General features: G+C 45.2%; 1 protein-coding gene across 9 annotated transcripts in view; it reads left to right on the top strand.

Annotated features, from left to right (window-relative positions):
• LOC105276380 overlaps positions 1-15,888 on the top strand; it is a 213,042-nt gene that overhangs the window by 83,445 nt on the left and 113,709 nt on the right. For all 9 annotated transcript variants that reach the window (XR_003406703.1, XM_026970615.1, XM_026970613.1 and 6 more), the window contains exons 3-4: positions 11,400-11,480; positions 12,744-12,966. Coding sequence is in view for 8 of the 9 variants with exons in the window: in XM_026970615.1 (XP_026826416.1) it covers positions 11,400-11,480; positions 12,744-12,966 (304 nt within the window). In the remaining variant the exon portion in view is untranslated. The remainder of the gene's footprint in view (positions 1-11,399; positions 11,481-12,743; positions 12,967-15,888) is intronic.

Here is a 15,888-nt window from a genome sequence, read left to right as displayed (position 1 = left end):
CGTGGAAAATTGTACTCGATAAATTCGCCCTCTGGCCTGGGCGGCCTGGGCGTTGTTGTTCCAACGGGTTCGTCGGATGTTTTCCCCTTTGCAGAATGCGCGCGACGAGGGAACGTACCGGATGTGTGCCGGACACCCTTGCGCACCTCGGGAAATTCGACGAGGCCCGTAAAAAGCTTCGCGAATCGAGCACGCCGTCGACCTCCCACGCGCGATAAATCCACGCGAACGCGCCGCGATTCCGTTTCTTTCATCTCGTCTGCGAGCAAGCAAGTATCCCGCAAATCGAGACTCCGTGCGCCTTATGAACCCTTTATCGGTGAATTTATTGCCACCTGGGGAGAATAGGGGAGCGGCGTGATCTTGACTGGCTCTCCCTGAGGCGTGAGTTTCGCGGAATGATTCCGTAAGAGCGAGATCTGGCGATGTTAATCTCTTTGTACTTAAAAGAGTTACGTTGAATTGATAGATAAAATTATATGTAAAATATAACTGCACTTTTTCATCGCGGAATGTCGCATAATAATCCACTCTTAAAAAAGCCGTGTTAAATCAAATCGAAATCGAATTATTCGAAAACATTAATATTGAAAAATAAAATAGCGCGCGCCTATGTTGTACTAGTAACAATATAAATAGCACAGAACTCCTTGGAAAAAGAAAAAATTTTTAATGGCTAGAACTTTTTCATTTATTGTTTTAACGAATTTTAAATCATCGAAAACTCTAGGCAATATGCCAATTAACAATATAAATAGCACAGAATACCTCCGAAAAGAAAAAAATTTTAATGGCTAGAACTTTTTCATTTATTGTTTTAACGAATTTTAAATCATCGAGAACTCTAGGCAATGTGCCAATTAACAATATAAATAGCACAGAACTCCTCGGAAAAGAAAAAATTTTAATGGCTAGAACTTTTTCATTTCTAAATCTAAAGGATTTTCAATCGTCGAGACCTCTTCGCAATATGCAACAATGATTTCGATTTGATTTAACACGGCTTTTTTAAGAGTGGATTGAAAAATAAAATAGCGCGCGCCTAGCGCGCGCCTGTGTTGTGCTAGTGGACTTAAAAAAACGACATTCTCGTTTTAATCATTTAAAGAAAAAAAGAGAAAAATGAATAGCGCGACATGGAAATTTGGCACGTAAAGAACCAATCAGCGCGCGAGTTTAATCCTCTCTGGCGAGCTCATATCGCACTCCGTCTCCCCGGGTGCTGCGCGGTACCGCGGGGGATGCGAATGTTCCAAAAGTTATAATTATCTCCGGCGACCGGCAAAAAGCATGTTCGCGGTGCGCCGCGGGAGAGCTATCGGCCGAGTGTTACGTCGCGTGAACTGCCACGTGTAAGCCACGCCGGCATGCGAGAGGGTTGCGCGATATAATATCTCTTCATACATTATGCAGCCTTGCAGATAGCAGCGTACGCGGCGTGCACGCAGCGTGGATGAGGTCGCCGGCTTAACGTTATCGGACGACCGCGACGATGGCTGAATATTGCCCGGCGACCGAGCCTCGCGGCTGTCACGGAAGCTTTCGCGGTTACAAATCTGATTTTCATTGCCGACGATGAGAACTTACCGCGCATAAATCTTATGCCACAATCGGCCGTGGTGACTATGAATAGCCACTACGCGATGCCTACGCGCTGCCTCATAAACAGCTCGCATTTGCAATTACTTATCTCTCGTTGCGATAGAACGGGGGAAGTATTTGCTTTATTCCGAGCCCGAGAGATACGGTGGAATAACGCAGCAGCGTCCCCCAGCGAAGGATTTGCGCTGCCGAGTCACGTAACAGCGGACGAATGGACTTGTCAAGAAGTATCTCCCCCAAACGTTAATTACGCGAAACGTGAGATTGAAGCTGAAAATAATTCGCCTTCGTAACGTGCGTGACGATTGATTAATGCTCGACGATCTATATCGCATCGCACACGCCCGATTCATCACGACCGAATCTAAATGGCGCATCTAAGTGGCGATTACGTTTCGCCAGTCACGCGTCACATATCCGCGCTTAATTGCGAGGTCGCGCTTAATTACTAACTCAAGAAGGCGATTAATCCGATCGCTAATGCTGCTCCTACCGTGCGACATAACGCACGGAATTCGCTGCGCGCTCATGCATCCGGTTTAATCCGGTATGTGGTTTCGTTGAATCTCGAGGAGAGCATAGAACGAGAGAGAGAGAGAGAGAGAGAGAGAAGGAGAAAGAGTCTCACCCCGCGTCCACCCTGAGGAGGACGAATTTATAACCGGCCTGAATAGAAGCTGCCGCGAGGCGTACTCTGTCAACGGCGCAATGACTCACGCGGACTCGAGCCGAGTCCGCTTGGAGTCTGATCGGCCTCGCCTAGAGTTATAGCGGGCACTCGCACATGATTCAGCTGGTAATTACGTTCCGCGATGCGCGCATCGAGTGCGACCGACCCCGAAATAGATTTTCCGGAACACGGAGGAACACGCTCGCCGTTGCACCGCGTCTCAAGCGAAGGGTGTCCCTAAAAGATCTCGTCAACGTCGCATGAAAGAGCGAAAGGCCGCGCGTTTCTGGAGAAACCGAATTTTTGCATATTTTGCGGAATTACGCTTTTGCGAATAACATGAGTAACACTTCGGTAATTACGTAATTTGTGCGTGTATAAATATAATAAAGAAACAGATAATAATTCTTGTTCCCAAAGTTTAATATTAACAACTGATAATTACATCTCGAGGAGTTGCTATGCGTACATTTTTAGTATGCACACATGTCGCTTTAATCCCTTTCGTTCGCATAACGCGTCTCGCATTGGGCGTGCATTCATCGGCCGTCGACTCGCCATTGTCACTTGTGAGTTAGCACCGCGAGTGTTGGCGATCACCAATAATCACTCGCTGATGTACGACTCTTCGAAGTGGCCGTAGCGTCGCTTTAACGGGTGTCTACGACACGAGGCGTGCTCGACCTCCCATGGTTCATTCACGGCGAAGCCGGTTGCGTAATTTCTGAACAACGACGCGGGAGACGACGGCGCGAACTAAATCCATCCGTACTGTGTAACCAGTCGTCTTGGCATTTGAGCATGAGAAACTTATAGTCAACGGAATCGAGGTGTAAAATATTTGTACAATAAATGTAATAAAAATTTCATTGTACGAGTAATATGCAATTTTTTCTTATAATATTTTTAATCATAGAGTATCTTATTTTATTGAAAATCACAATCTTTTTAATCGTTTTTTTAACGGTTTTTTAACAAGCTTCAAAAGATTGGCACTATGGATTCCAGGAGGGGATCCGCGGATGCAGTTTCAATATTTTATTCAAACATTCCGCCCTCCCGAACATTTGGATTTGTCGCGTCATCCATCACAGCGCATTCTAAAACTGTCGATTCATCGACGCGATCAGGATGGTGTTTATCAAGGTAAAGTTGAGAGTCACGAGAGAAGGTAGAGAAGAACCTGGAGGACGCGGTTCGACTACCCCGCGTTTCGCATCCCATCGCAGACGAAAACGCGGTATTCGCGAGTGGCACATCCGGCCGGAAGTAGTTATCGTTCAGAGATCGGATGGAGTGTTTTTCCAAGCGTTCCGTTCGCGATATTATACGATTCATCGTAGTGCGACGTCCCTTTTCTACCTCTTCCCTCCCAAGGCTCAACGCGAGAAAAACGTGGTCCTCGTTGCTTTTTCGTGCCTGTAACTCGATTATCCAGCATGCGATGTTCCAGCAGAGGACGCTGGAAACTCGAGCGCGACGAGCTTCTGCACGAGACTCGCTCACGAGATACATGTACGATGCCGATGCACTTGAGATGCGCTGTTTAGATAAGTGCGTCGCTTGCGTGCATCGAAGATATTATCATCACTTGTTACCACATGGGAACTTCTGATTATCACCTCATTTAAGAAATTTATTATTACTCGTAAAAAAATTATTGCATTTTATTAACGAAGTTTACCACGTGTTACACGGCCGTTCAATTATTTCGAGAAAAGTTGCAATATAAGTATCTCAACATCTCAAGATTTAATAGCTTTTTAATATTCAATTAATTTCTATTTTCTTAGTATGCTGAGCGCGAATTTTACCGAACGGGATTTTTTAAATTTTCTGTGCATATAATTATATTAGGTTTTTTAAATATATATTTATATTCTTTATCTATCCAAACTTCCTTCAGTTTGCTCGAGAATAGTGTTTAGTGCTCCAATGTAATCGAGTTAAGCGCGAAAATCGGGAGCTGTGCACCTGCATTAAGATGCTCGTCGTTCCCACCGACAGAGAAATTCGTTCTCACGAGACGGCTCGTTCCCCTCGGCTTCCTCTCGTCCTCGGTGGCGAGACTTTTGACCCAGAACGAGGAGGAGCAACCGAGAAACGTACCGAGCTCGGGCACGAGGAAGCGGTAAATATAACGTCGTTTCAACGGCGCGTGAAGTGTCCGAAGCGAGCGGGTAGCGTCGTACGCGACCAGAAATAGTGGTCGAGCTGAGTGCAGGTGCGTTCTGCGAGCGATGCGCCTGTTTACGTGATTTCCGTCGCGTTTCCTCTCATCTCGTCTTCTGGTTGCGCACGAATTATCGGTGTGATGCATTCTCTTCGTGACGAGACCACGAAACAAAATGCTGTTACGAAATGCTGATTTTCGTAGGTGAGTGATACATGCAATGGCGTATCGTTTCCAGTAACGTTATTTTCGGTAAAACTGGATCGATACAAAAATTGATATTCAAACAATGCCGAGCTATTGATGGCAAGGTAGACGCACCGCAAAATAATTAATTCGCGCTAGATTAATCGAAAATTGAAAATCGCATTCCGGTAGGCATCTGTTTTCTCTCAGCGACCATTATATGGCAGAATTGTTGTTTTACAATTAAACATTTGTTTTTCGCTCGCCACTTAGCAGCCTTTTTATTTTTCACAATGCAGGTATTGATTACGCGTATACGCACATATGCACTGGTTTCCTAACTTGCAGATGAGATTCGTTGTTTAAATTTAATTGAATTTAAATTTTATTTCGATCGCAGTAGGGGACAGGTATTGTCCTGCTGGGCATAAAAAGCTTCCACAAATCTCTTGGGGATATTCAGCCCCTGGAAAAAAAACCCCTAAAGCATCTGTATGATTTTGCGCACTATAATTTCCATAATTCGTGCGTTTCCTGATGCGCGCGATCGCAGGTGCTCGCTTTGCCTGTCGATCCGATCGGAACAACGGGGAGACGTTGAAAAAGGGAGTCGCGATGCAGATAAACGTGCGGGAGGGTGAGAACGAGAGAGTGAGAGGCGAGAGAGCGGTGAATATCGTCCCTTTTATAGCGGGAAGCGGAAGCCGTAGGGCGGTTTTTGATGTTTCGCGTTTTATCGCACGATCCACACTCGCAAAGCGCCGTCTCTCTCCGCGTGCGCGATTCGCGCAAAATGTGCATTAGGGGCGTCGTCCCTTCTGTATCCTATACCCGATTTCTGCCCTCTGGTAAAACCGCGGATGTCCACGCTCTCTGAGAGCATGCGGAAACGTGGATTTTAATAAATGGAATGGAAATGCTCGCTAAACATCCCTTCTTGAGTTCGCACTTTGGTGTTCCCTTCGTTTCAAGCGGAGTGCGAATTTGAGCGTATTCTCTGGATGAGAATAACACATGATAAAAATCTATTGTTTGATAATGCGCAGTGCAGCGAGCGAATTTATAATACACTAATTCTCTGTGCTTTATCGGCCAGTGAATTGAAGATAACTTATTTTTAATTTAAAATAAATATATCCCACATATCATAATATTTAATTAGGATAATAGGTATTTAATTGAAATATAAATTTGAGCTGTATATTACTGCATTAATAATCTACTTCTCAAAAGTGGACGTAATTAATTCATAAATGCGAAACTCATTCAGACACTATTGTACTAAATAAACGAAACACCATTCGATAATTGCATATATTATATAATACATGCTGACAAAGAGAAACAAAGAGAATCTCGGTATTAAAAATATCGCAGATATTACAACGAAGCGTCCATCGGACGTAATCTTTTTTACGTGGACGGCCACGTCGGCTGCCCGGAAGAACATACGGGAGAAGCATACTCGGGGAATTAATCTGCGGAAAGACCAAGGCGTGCTCTTTCACGTTCGCGATCTGTACTGGTGGTAGTGGTGGAAAAAGGATCCGCCGTTGCTCTTGTAAGCCGATCATTTCGTCCTTCATTCGTCCGATGAGATCCCATCGAGGGCGAGCCACCCGTGAAATATTCCGAGACTGTTAAGATCGCGCATCTCGCAGGACGGGGGTGTGTTCCATGGGGTTTTCAGTGCACGCGCCCGACGCGAAACCCCGCCCGACAGTTTCGCGTTCAATGGCCCTTCGACACTCCGGCTTACAACTCGTTCATAAGTCATCGCGTACAAATGGACGGCGAGGACGAAATCCGATTGTCGGGCGGATTTAATAATTCCCAAGGTTTTACAAGGGCTGAAAAATTGTGCCGACGTCGGTGATAGGTGTCGATACAATTCCATCTCGTCGTGATGAACAGCTTCGGTAAGGATATTTCCATGTATGACGTTAATATTCGATAATTCCACAAAAAAGAACCGCATCAATTTGCGCCATATTAAGGATTGTTCATAACATTCAAAAGAAATTTGATGTATAATAACTGTCGAGCAATTACTCCCTCCCACTCTTTCTTCCTCTGTACGCGCATTTGTGACGATCTGGCGTTCTCGTTAGCGCGCGAATTGTAGCGGCGCGATGCCAGCCGGTCGACTATGCCGTGCACTCGCGTGGAGAGGAATATAATGTTACATCGCGAAGACGGAGAGACCCGACGCCCGCTAATGCACGTGCACATCCGACACCGGCTTCGTTCGAGGAATATTCGCGGGCGACGGGTGTACCGTTACCAGCTCGGAGACTGAGAGACTGCGCCACGATTATCGCGGGGTGCGAACAGGAAGACGGAGGACTGCGACTCCCCGCGCGAATCACGCTTACCTCGTCGTCGAAAATTTACAGTTGACTCCTGCACCCCTGAAAACCCCCGTTGCGATTAAAGAATTGCCTTCCCATCCTGGGAGAGCAATCGCGGCTCGGATGACTGCTCAAATGCCGCCTCACATTAACTCAAGCACAGAAAATTTAATTTTTTAATTAATTAATTGATACTCGATGTGTGTTTGATTTCACACGAAAATTATTTTGTAAATTTATCTGAAAAACAGCTGATTTTTTGATGTAATTATGGCTGCTCTCTAATCACCGCGTCGATCTGTCAGTGAGACGCGATTACCACGCGACTGGCATTTTGCGGGCGGTGATATTATTTTTCCGGCGACTCTTCAAAGGCGTCGGTTCCTTCCGTCGTTTTTACTCGCGCTGCAGAATGTCAGACACGGCGGGCGCGAAATAACTCGCTCTCGCGTTTTCCGACGGTTCCTAATGCCCGCGGAGGTGTCACGTCGCGGTTTTTACGACGTGCACGTAAAAACGGTCTCAACAGCGACAAATTAGGTTTCTCGAACATGAGGGAGAGAGAGTTTCTCTGCAACGACGACGGCCAAGTGTCGGATTCTGTTTCAAGTCGCAACGCACGAGTCCGGGATTGTGCTCGATGCCTCGCCATTTTCCGAGTCAATCTCCTCTTACTCTTTCTCCCTCTTTCGGTTACGACTTAACGATCTAGCAATTGAGCGAAGTTACAAGAGAGCGAATTGCGTCGCTGAAAAAGAGGATAAACGGCGCGGCTAAGTGCCGCTGCACGTTTCGCGCCGAGTTGCCTTTCAGATGCACTCGCGCGGCTTTTACCGTGCGAGGAGGGTAGGTAGAGTCGGCCAACATTTGTGCAAGAGATTTAAAAAGCTCGGAAGTTTTTACTTCTCGCAGTGCATCACCATTGACGGGATACGACCACCGGTACAAAAGAAAAATTCTCTTTTCCGCGACGGTGTACTCTCGGTTTCCCTGTCACCGAATTCTACCGCGAAACAATCTTTCCTAGAGACTCTGTCGAATTTTGCAATGGCAGCAATTAAAGTGAAATATCATTGAAAGATTCATTTGCTCGCCGGCAAATATCGGCAATCTTACGATACTAAAAGCGGAGGGAATCTAAAAATAGCCAGTGATTTAGATATCGAAGCGCGAGGGGACATTACTTACCGCGCGACGCGGGAGGGAAATTAATTGCCGGACATTACATTATTTTCTCCGCACTGCTTTCTCGGAAGAAAGAGCGAGGGTTTCATCGAACGTCAACAGATCGGTAAATCACGGGGAGCGCGCCCTTTTAGGTGGCTCGTCCAGTGTGTACAAGGGTGAACCGTGATCTGTGCGGGGTGCAACGCGCCCGACGCAGAAATACCGAGGCGCGTGATTCCGAGTGCTCCGTAATAGACTTTTGGGAAAGTGGGCGCTTTTAGAATTTCAGCGAGGGTGATTCACCCGTCCCACGTGAGAATGCGAGGAAGAGGGTCAACGAGATTTCGCCGCGCTCTTCCATATGGACGCAGCTGTCGCGCGGCTGTGTCCCGTGCGAGCGATACTTGTGTAGGCATATTTAGCTTAATGAAGAACAAGAATATCGTAGGTGTAAAAGGTCTGAATAGGGGTAAGAGGTGTTACGTCCCGACAAGTCTCCTTTTTCTTCCGGATTCCTTTTTTTCATTTAACCGTTATATGCCAATGTCACTGCCTTCAGACAAACTTTCTCTTTTATGATCCATCCCAAAATTCCTTTCCTAACAACCTCTCAAAGGACCAAGGTTGCACGCTTAGTCATCTTCCCCGACATAGCGCCTAACTTACACTTAGACTTACACACGAGATATATTTTCATAGCATTTTAATTATAAGTAAATATTAAGCAGGTCGCGCGTCCTGGAGGCGTGACCATATCTCTTGAATTGTAACGATACCAATATTAAAAACAAGATAAAATCATATATAAAATACCATAAGTATATATACGTATAAGAATAGTTAGAACTTTCGCGAAGATTCTGTAGGCCAAGAGCGGGGATTTGCGCGGGATCCTCCCTCTCTGTCTATGCCTGTTGCAGCCGTTTTCGAGATCTCCCATTGGCTAAAGGAAAATTCTGTTGCTCACGATTTTGGTATAAAAGGAACCAACCAAGGTTCCTGGCTCTCTTTTCTTTTCTTCTCTTCCTGGTTCTCCACCGGCTCTCTTCACTCATATCGCGGTTAGAAAGAAGTACAGCAACGAGATCTCCAAAACGGCGTCAACGCGATCACAACTCAAGGTTCATATTTACTTCTCCCTCACTCTAAATTCATTCAACATTGTCGATTAATCAACTCAAATAAATCCAATATCTTAGTAATTAACTATCCAATTAATAATTGAATCTCCGACTCTCACATTCCTTTTCCGACCATTTAAATTACCCTTAAATCGCAAAACGCACACGACTTGAGTCCCTGGGGTAAATTGCTTAAATGCATTGACTCCAAAAACTAAAATATTAACGTTACATCCCGTAACAGAGGTAAGAGAAGTCCAAAGTGAACCTGGATTTAATTCCAAATAGACTATCGAAGCCCTAATGTTTTTTCCTCGATTCTTACATTTGCGAATCGATCGGCTCTCTCGCGCGTTTCATTTCAATCACAGATACGCATGTCACGAAACACATCGTTCGTTTTTTATTATTAATTATCATGATGACAAGTTTACAGCGCTCGTGACGCTTTCGTTCGAACAACGAGCGCGATATCTCTTTCGATTTTGCACATAATGTTTGATTGGTGAAAAATTATTTTATTCCAATCCGAATGGAGATGAATTTATGTTTGAGTTTCAATTAAGCTTTATCAGATGTCACGGATCGTCTGTGGACGTACTATAATTGTTGATGTACGTGACATCCAATATCGAGATCGCTCGCGTGTACAATGCGGTGGGACTTCCTGGTTCCCAGAGCGTCATGTGCACGCATTCGCATGCGGGCGTGAGCACGTACGCACGCACTCACGCATACGCACACATGCATACGCACGCTATTCGTGCATCCACGTCGTCTCGAGCGCGCCCCGTGGAAGATCAAAGTCACCCGTGCTAGATATTTCATCGCGGATGTCTGAGCGGCTGCCAAGAGCTCCAAATGCGGCGGTCCAAGAGGATTTGCGAGCGGAAGCGAGCGGCCGTGCTAGAGCAAAAACACCGCCGTCGGTCGGGTGGATCCGCATAAGCGGCGAGGCTGCGCGGCGACGCTCCGCGTCGCGACGCATCCCGATCCGGCGCTGCAATTGGCGGTTACCTATCGGTTTCTGCGAGAAACTCCAACTCTGGCAAAGATACTCTAAAAATAGAAAAAGGAATGTGCTTGGAAACTTGAATAGCTCCGAGAAATATTTTAACGATGGATGATTTGATTTAAAAAACCAAGCATTATTATTGCTAAATATTTTTATCTGAAAATAATGCAATAATAAAGAATCAGCAACTTCTGCTTGTAATCCTATCAAATTATTAAATACAAAAGATTGTAGTAATTAAGTTTTAGAAGAACGTTTTCTCGTAGAATTTTAATTTTCCATTCATTTCCTCTGTATTTTAGGAATTTAATTTTCATTCCGTCCAATGTCTGATTCTATTCCGCAGTCAGCGCACATTCAGCGCTTTGCGTTATATTTGTCCCAGCGAACTATTATTCCATCGGGTTCCGCGGTTACGAATTATTCGTCTGACTTGTTGGTTTATGTTGGGCGCCGCACGCCAGAATTGCCGGTCTATATCAAGACGACGGGCGGAATGAAATATGAATATCGAATCCGTAATATGCGCCCGCGAGTGAAATCACAAACGGAGTCACGGCTGTTACATAACGCGCGCGCGCGCCGCATTCTCCGGGCTTCGAACTTTTCATCGCGGACGTCTCTCTCGCGAGAGGCGACACTCCCCGCTGCGAGAGAGCAATTTCTCGCGATTCACGCGAAAGCGCATCTTGATCACTCTTGCAAACGCGCTGAATTTATGTACGCGAGCGTAACGGTCCTTTCTAATCGTTTATCAGCCGGCATAATTTCGCACGCGAGCGCTAAACCGAGACTCCTTCTGCTTCGAGCTGAGAAGACGCGATTGCGTTGCAAGTCGAAATGGAAAGTGCGAGGAATATGAATAAAGTAAAGAGAGAGACGCTTGAATCTGAAGTTTATTGTAACTCACGTATATGCATACAATTAATGTTAATTATCTTTCATGATTCTATCGGGACATATTATCGGTCAATCCCGATGCAGTCGGGGCATGTATCAATCGTTTGATCTTCGGCGAGCATTGACCCTTGATGTTGCATGCAACACACATACACACATGTACAGCCAGTGGCTTTCCAACACTAATTCAGGGATAATTCTGCTTGAATTTTAGGGCTTCCAGCGGCCGCGGGCCCGACTCACCCCTCAGCTCGGATCTGGCACTTGACAAGCCTCGCCCCATACCATCACCCAGGTAAGCCCCGTGCTTAAACGCTCAAGTTTAATTATACAGCACGTTAAGTAATAGAAACAAATAGTAAACGAAAAGGACACTATCATGAAGTCACACAATAAAAAGAAGGATAGAGAATGATTTAATTTAACGGTGCTTTTGTTATCGACTTCGGTCGGTTTCCCTATTTACTTTTTTATCGGGCACATCATTTAGATTGCTTTTCTCAACTAGTATCGCTGGAAGCTTAGCTTCAGTCGTAACTTTTTCCACCGGGAATGCGATGTAATCCAACGGAATGAATGAGTGTTCTCTCCGGTTTCTCCCGCGCGAGGAACTTGAAAGTTTCGCCTTTAAATCCCGGGTACCCTTCCACATCTTTATCGATCCCGCGTTTTTGTTGGCGCGCGACGAAAGCGGCACGGATAGGAAGACAGAACGACACGGCGATCGTCTGTATTTGCATACACGCATTTGCATATGCGCGCCGCGCAAAGAGACCTAAAGCTAGATGGACCTTTAAAGGCTTTCGAGAATAATCGTCGAAAGTGGAGCGGTTCCACCTCTGTAATCCTATCGCAGCTTGGTCGCGCGACGCCGCTCCTCCCCGAGATTATTGACATTGGTACGCAGATGCTGTCCGTGCAATATCGGTCACCGCGTCTGCACGCCGGCCGGCTGAAGAGAATTGTCGGGCGAATCGCGCCATTGTCAGCGCTTAAAGTCGGTCACTCTTTTCCGCTTGCACAATGACACTCCGTCGTGCTAGAATGCACGTGTCGATCCGGGGTCTTTGGCCGCTGCTCGTGCGAATTAATTGCGAAATGCAATTAAGTAACGGGGAGACCGTAAGGTATTCTTGTTCCTGCAGAAGGGATGTAAAAGCGGATAAGCGGGTTAGACAGTGTTAATGAGGGCAGCGGTATTAGCATAACTTTGTTATAAAAGTAACGTGTCGATTGAAAAATATCAGTTCAGTGGCAAGTAAGAGAAATGATGATAAAAGATTAAATTATTAAATTAATCCAAAGAAATATACAAAAATTTAATTGAGAAAAAATATTTTATTTTGCTTTTGGACATGCTTTTACTAATTGTTTCACAAATTTTAATATTAATAATAATAATTAAATAAAATAAGGATTATTGTTGTTTATTATATACATTAATTTTGAGTTTGCAATAATTATGGGATATCGTTGGGAGATAATTGATTCTCTGATACAAGGCACCATCTGTAGCCGTCGAAGCGTTCTCCAACAGAGCTTTTACCCTCTGTTGCAGGCAAATCCACCCCTTGTACGGGGAGAAAGCTGGTCTCCTGGGGTACTGCGACACTGTCGGTAACACGGAAAATTTTCCACCAGCCCCCAACATCGTCGTGGAGGGTGGTAGAATCGAGTTTATGCGCCCTTCGCAAGATGGCACGACGACACCCCGGAGGAACACCATGTCAAGAGGTTCGCAGACCTTTAACGAGCAGCCAGAGAAGTCCGATCCTGCCAAGGTAGGACAAAAAGAGAGAAATACATTGAAACGCATGTTTCTGTTATCTTATTACCATTTTAGTGCGATAAGAGTTCAAATACAGAGAGAAGAAACTCTTAAAGCAATCACACGCGTGCCCGATAAAGCTCTAGAATAATATTTATAACAATAATTATTATATTACCTAATGATTCCGCCAACTAAATCATTTATTAGAGTTTATCTCTGCTGCAATAGCATTTTTTAAATCAATTATTCGTTATCTTTATGAGTTTCTCTTCTCTGTCAAGTGACGGGACTGAAATCTCTCGTGCAGCATCAGAGCCGGAGGTTTCCGAGCCTTAATCACGTGCATCGAGGCGTACTGTAATGAGATTTGTCAGCGGCGATTTCTGCATCCTGACAAATCAGATCTGTCCGCCTTGCGTCGACTCTCGAAATTCCCTTCTCGCGAACACGCCCGCGTACGATCTCGTGTCCGGTTCTCCGATCACGGCCTCTCTCGCAGCTAACCCTTTATACCCTTCATGTTGTATTCATTCAGCGTAATTGATTTTCTCGTTGCGGAGAGGGCTGACGCGGGATCTCCATAGTAAATTGGATCGCGTATTTTCTCTCCTCCTGCCATTAGAGCGGAAAAGAGAGACGAGAGAGAAAGGAAGAGAGAGAGAGAGAGAGAGAGAGAGAGAGAAAGGAGGGTATTCGCTGCACGCGCCCAATACGACGATTACTTCGAAATTAACGATGTTTTGCATGCTGTTGCGTAATGTCGACGACGAGCACGACGATGGTGGATCTAATGAGTTAATGAAATTCATTTAACCGTCCTTCCTTCCTCCCTCCTTGCGCGCTCACCGACTTTATAAAGCACGGCGGATATTAAACTCCTTCGCGATGTCGTCATGTGCAATCGCATTTGCATGCGTTTAATCGACCCCTCTCCGCGTTCTCATCTTCCCAGTTCTTTCTCTTTGTTCTTCTCTTTTTTTGGGTGATGAAGAACACTTACGCGAGTCACAAGGGTTTTTTTTCACGGTTGAATTCAGGCTGAAGTGACCGACATTTAATTTTTGTGGAATAAAACTCAACAATCGGCTACGCAAGCGATATTTATCTTTTTTTTTATTAAACACTCGCGAATTTTATTCGCCCTGTGCGGTACTAATGGCGGAGGAGTAATCTACCGAGGGAATTTTAAACGGTCTCGAATTCGCGAGAATGAATTTTATTTGTCGACTGAGCAATTTTCACGCGGGCTTAACTTACGCGCAATTTGTTATTATATATAAAGCTGCGTTCCGGCTCAATCGTCGCGAAATGCAATTTGCCCGCGGAATGAACGCATCCCTAAAAAATCATTACACGTAACAATTTTATTTGCGGTTCAATTTGCTCGATTTCGATAACTTTTCAATAAAGCTTTTTTTACCAGATCACTTCGGCAAATCATCAAGTATATCAGACTCACCGTTAATCGAGAGTTTGATTTAAAAATTGAATGTTTAACAAATTCTCGGACGTGGGTTTTGCATAAACGAGTGAGATTTAGATGATAATAGTGAAAAAAATATGTCGCATTTTTCTGCGCCCTTTGATCCACGGCATTTTGTACGCTTCGCGATAATGTCGGATAAGCTTTAGGGAAATCCCTTCGATTAATGATTCTCTCGGATAACCCAGCTAGGGTCAGTGACATATAGCTGCAACAGCTTTTATCTCACGACATTAAGACATCTTTTTCTCAGATAAGAACGCTGATCTACAGAGTCCCCTCAAACCAGTATGTTCACCTTTGGATAATTATAGTTTCCATCGTACAATCACGTCCAATTTAATTTAATCTGGATTTTTAGTCCGGATTTCGAGATTTATTACTTCAACGGTGACTGAGCAGTCTGTCAAGAATGACAGAAAAAAGAGAGAGAAAAATAAAATTTAATTCGATTCACCTCGAGGCCGAATAATGAAGATGTCTTTCATATCAGCACAAAATTTCAACGCACACAGACGTCTTCTCGCAGGTACTTCTTTTGATACACGAGTACACGTTATACATCGTGATCAGAGCAACGGCAAAATATTCAACGTCTGCCGAGACAGCGGGGCGATGTATAACATTATCCGCGCTCTCATTCCGCTCGCTCGACGTTAATTATTGCTTTAAACGTCTCGCGTATGCTGAGCTTGCTGCGTCAATTTTATCGCGCGACTTATTAGCGGAGCGCGTACCTTAACGTTTTCCGACAGGCGCACAAAAGCGCGCGCGTTATTCATCCGGACAGCCGTGGTAGGTTCTCGACTCGATGCCGGCGGCCTTGAAAGACCGCTCGCCGAAAGGAGTTGTAGAAGCGATCAGTTATTACACGTCCGTTTCCGACGATGGGCAAGCCGGGTAGAGAGCTTTGGCTCCGCAACTCTTTAACGTTGATCTCGCCGCTTTCGATTCATCCGGGATCGATCTCGCTGAATTTTTCGTGATTGAGTTCCGCGAGCAAACGAGAACACTATCGAGCTTTCGCATAAAGGGAGATCACGCTGCGGAGATCATCTGATGATTTTCGCTTGAGGCTCTCGACGTAATTAGAATTTTAATTTGGGCTCCTCCGCCTGATCGCTACCTGTTGAAGACACGATTAATTACGCGTCCGACCTCGAGCGAAGACGGAGATTGACACATTGACCTCGTTGATGACTCTAAGGAAGGTTAATTAGATTAAACATTGCGCGGCCACCCTCGAAATCAGACAACTCGATTATTCAGATTTATGCGAGCGGCGGCACCGCCGACGCGGCCTCCAAATTGAATTCCGAATGCAGATTTCATCTGTATTTCTTGCTTCTTTCGCCGCGATAATATTTTCGTCGCGGAGCGAAAATGTTAGCTTTTGATTAGCATCATAATGACGTATGAAACGGCCGCGGATAACGAACGAGGGCATCC

This window comes from Ooceraea biroi, chromosome 6 (assembly GCF_003672135.1).
Source record: "Ooceraea biroi isolate clonal line C1 chromosome 6, Obir_v5.4, whole genome shotgun sequence".
Taxonomy (NCBI): domain Eukaryota; kingdom Metazoa; phylum Arthropoda; class Insecta; order Hymenoptera; family Formicidae; genus Ooceraea; species Ooceraea biroi.
Note: the sequence above shows the minus strand (reverse complement) of the source record. Positions and strands in the feature narration are given on the sequence as shown.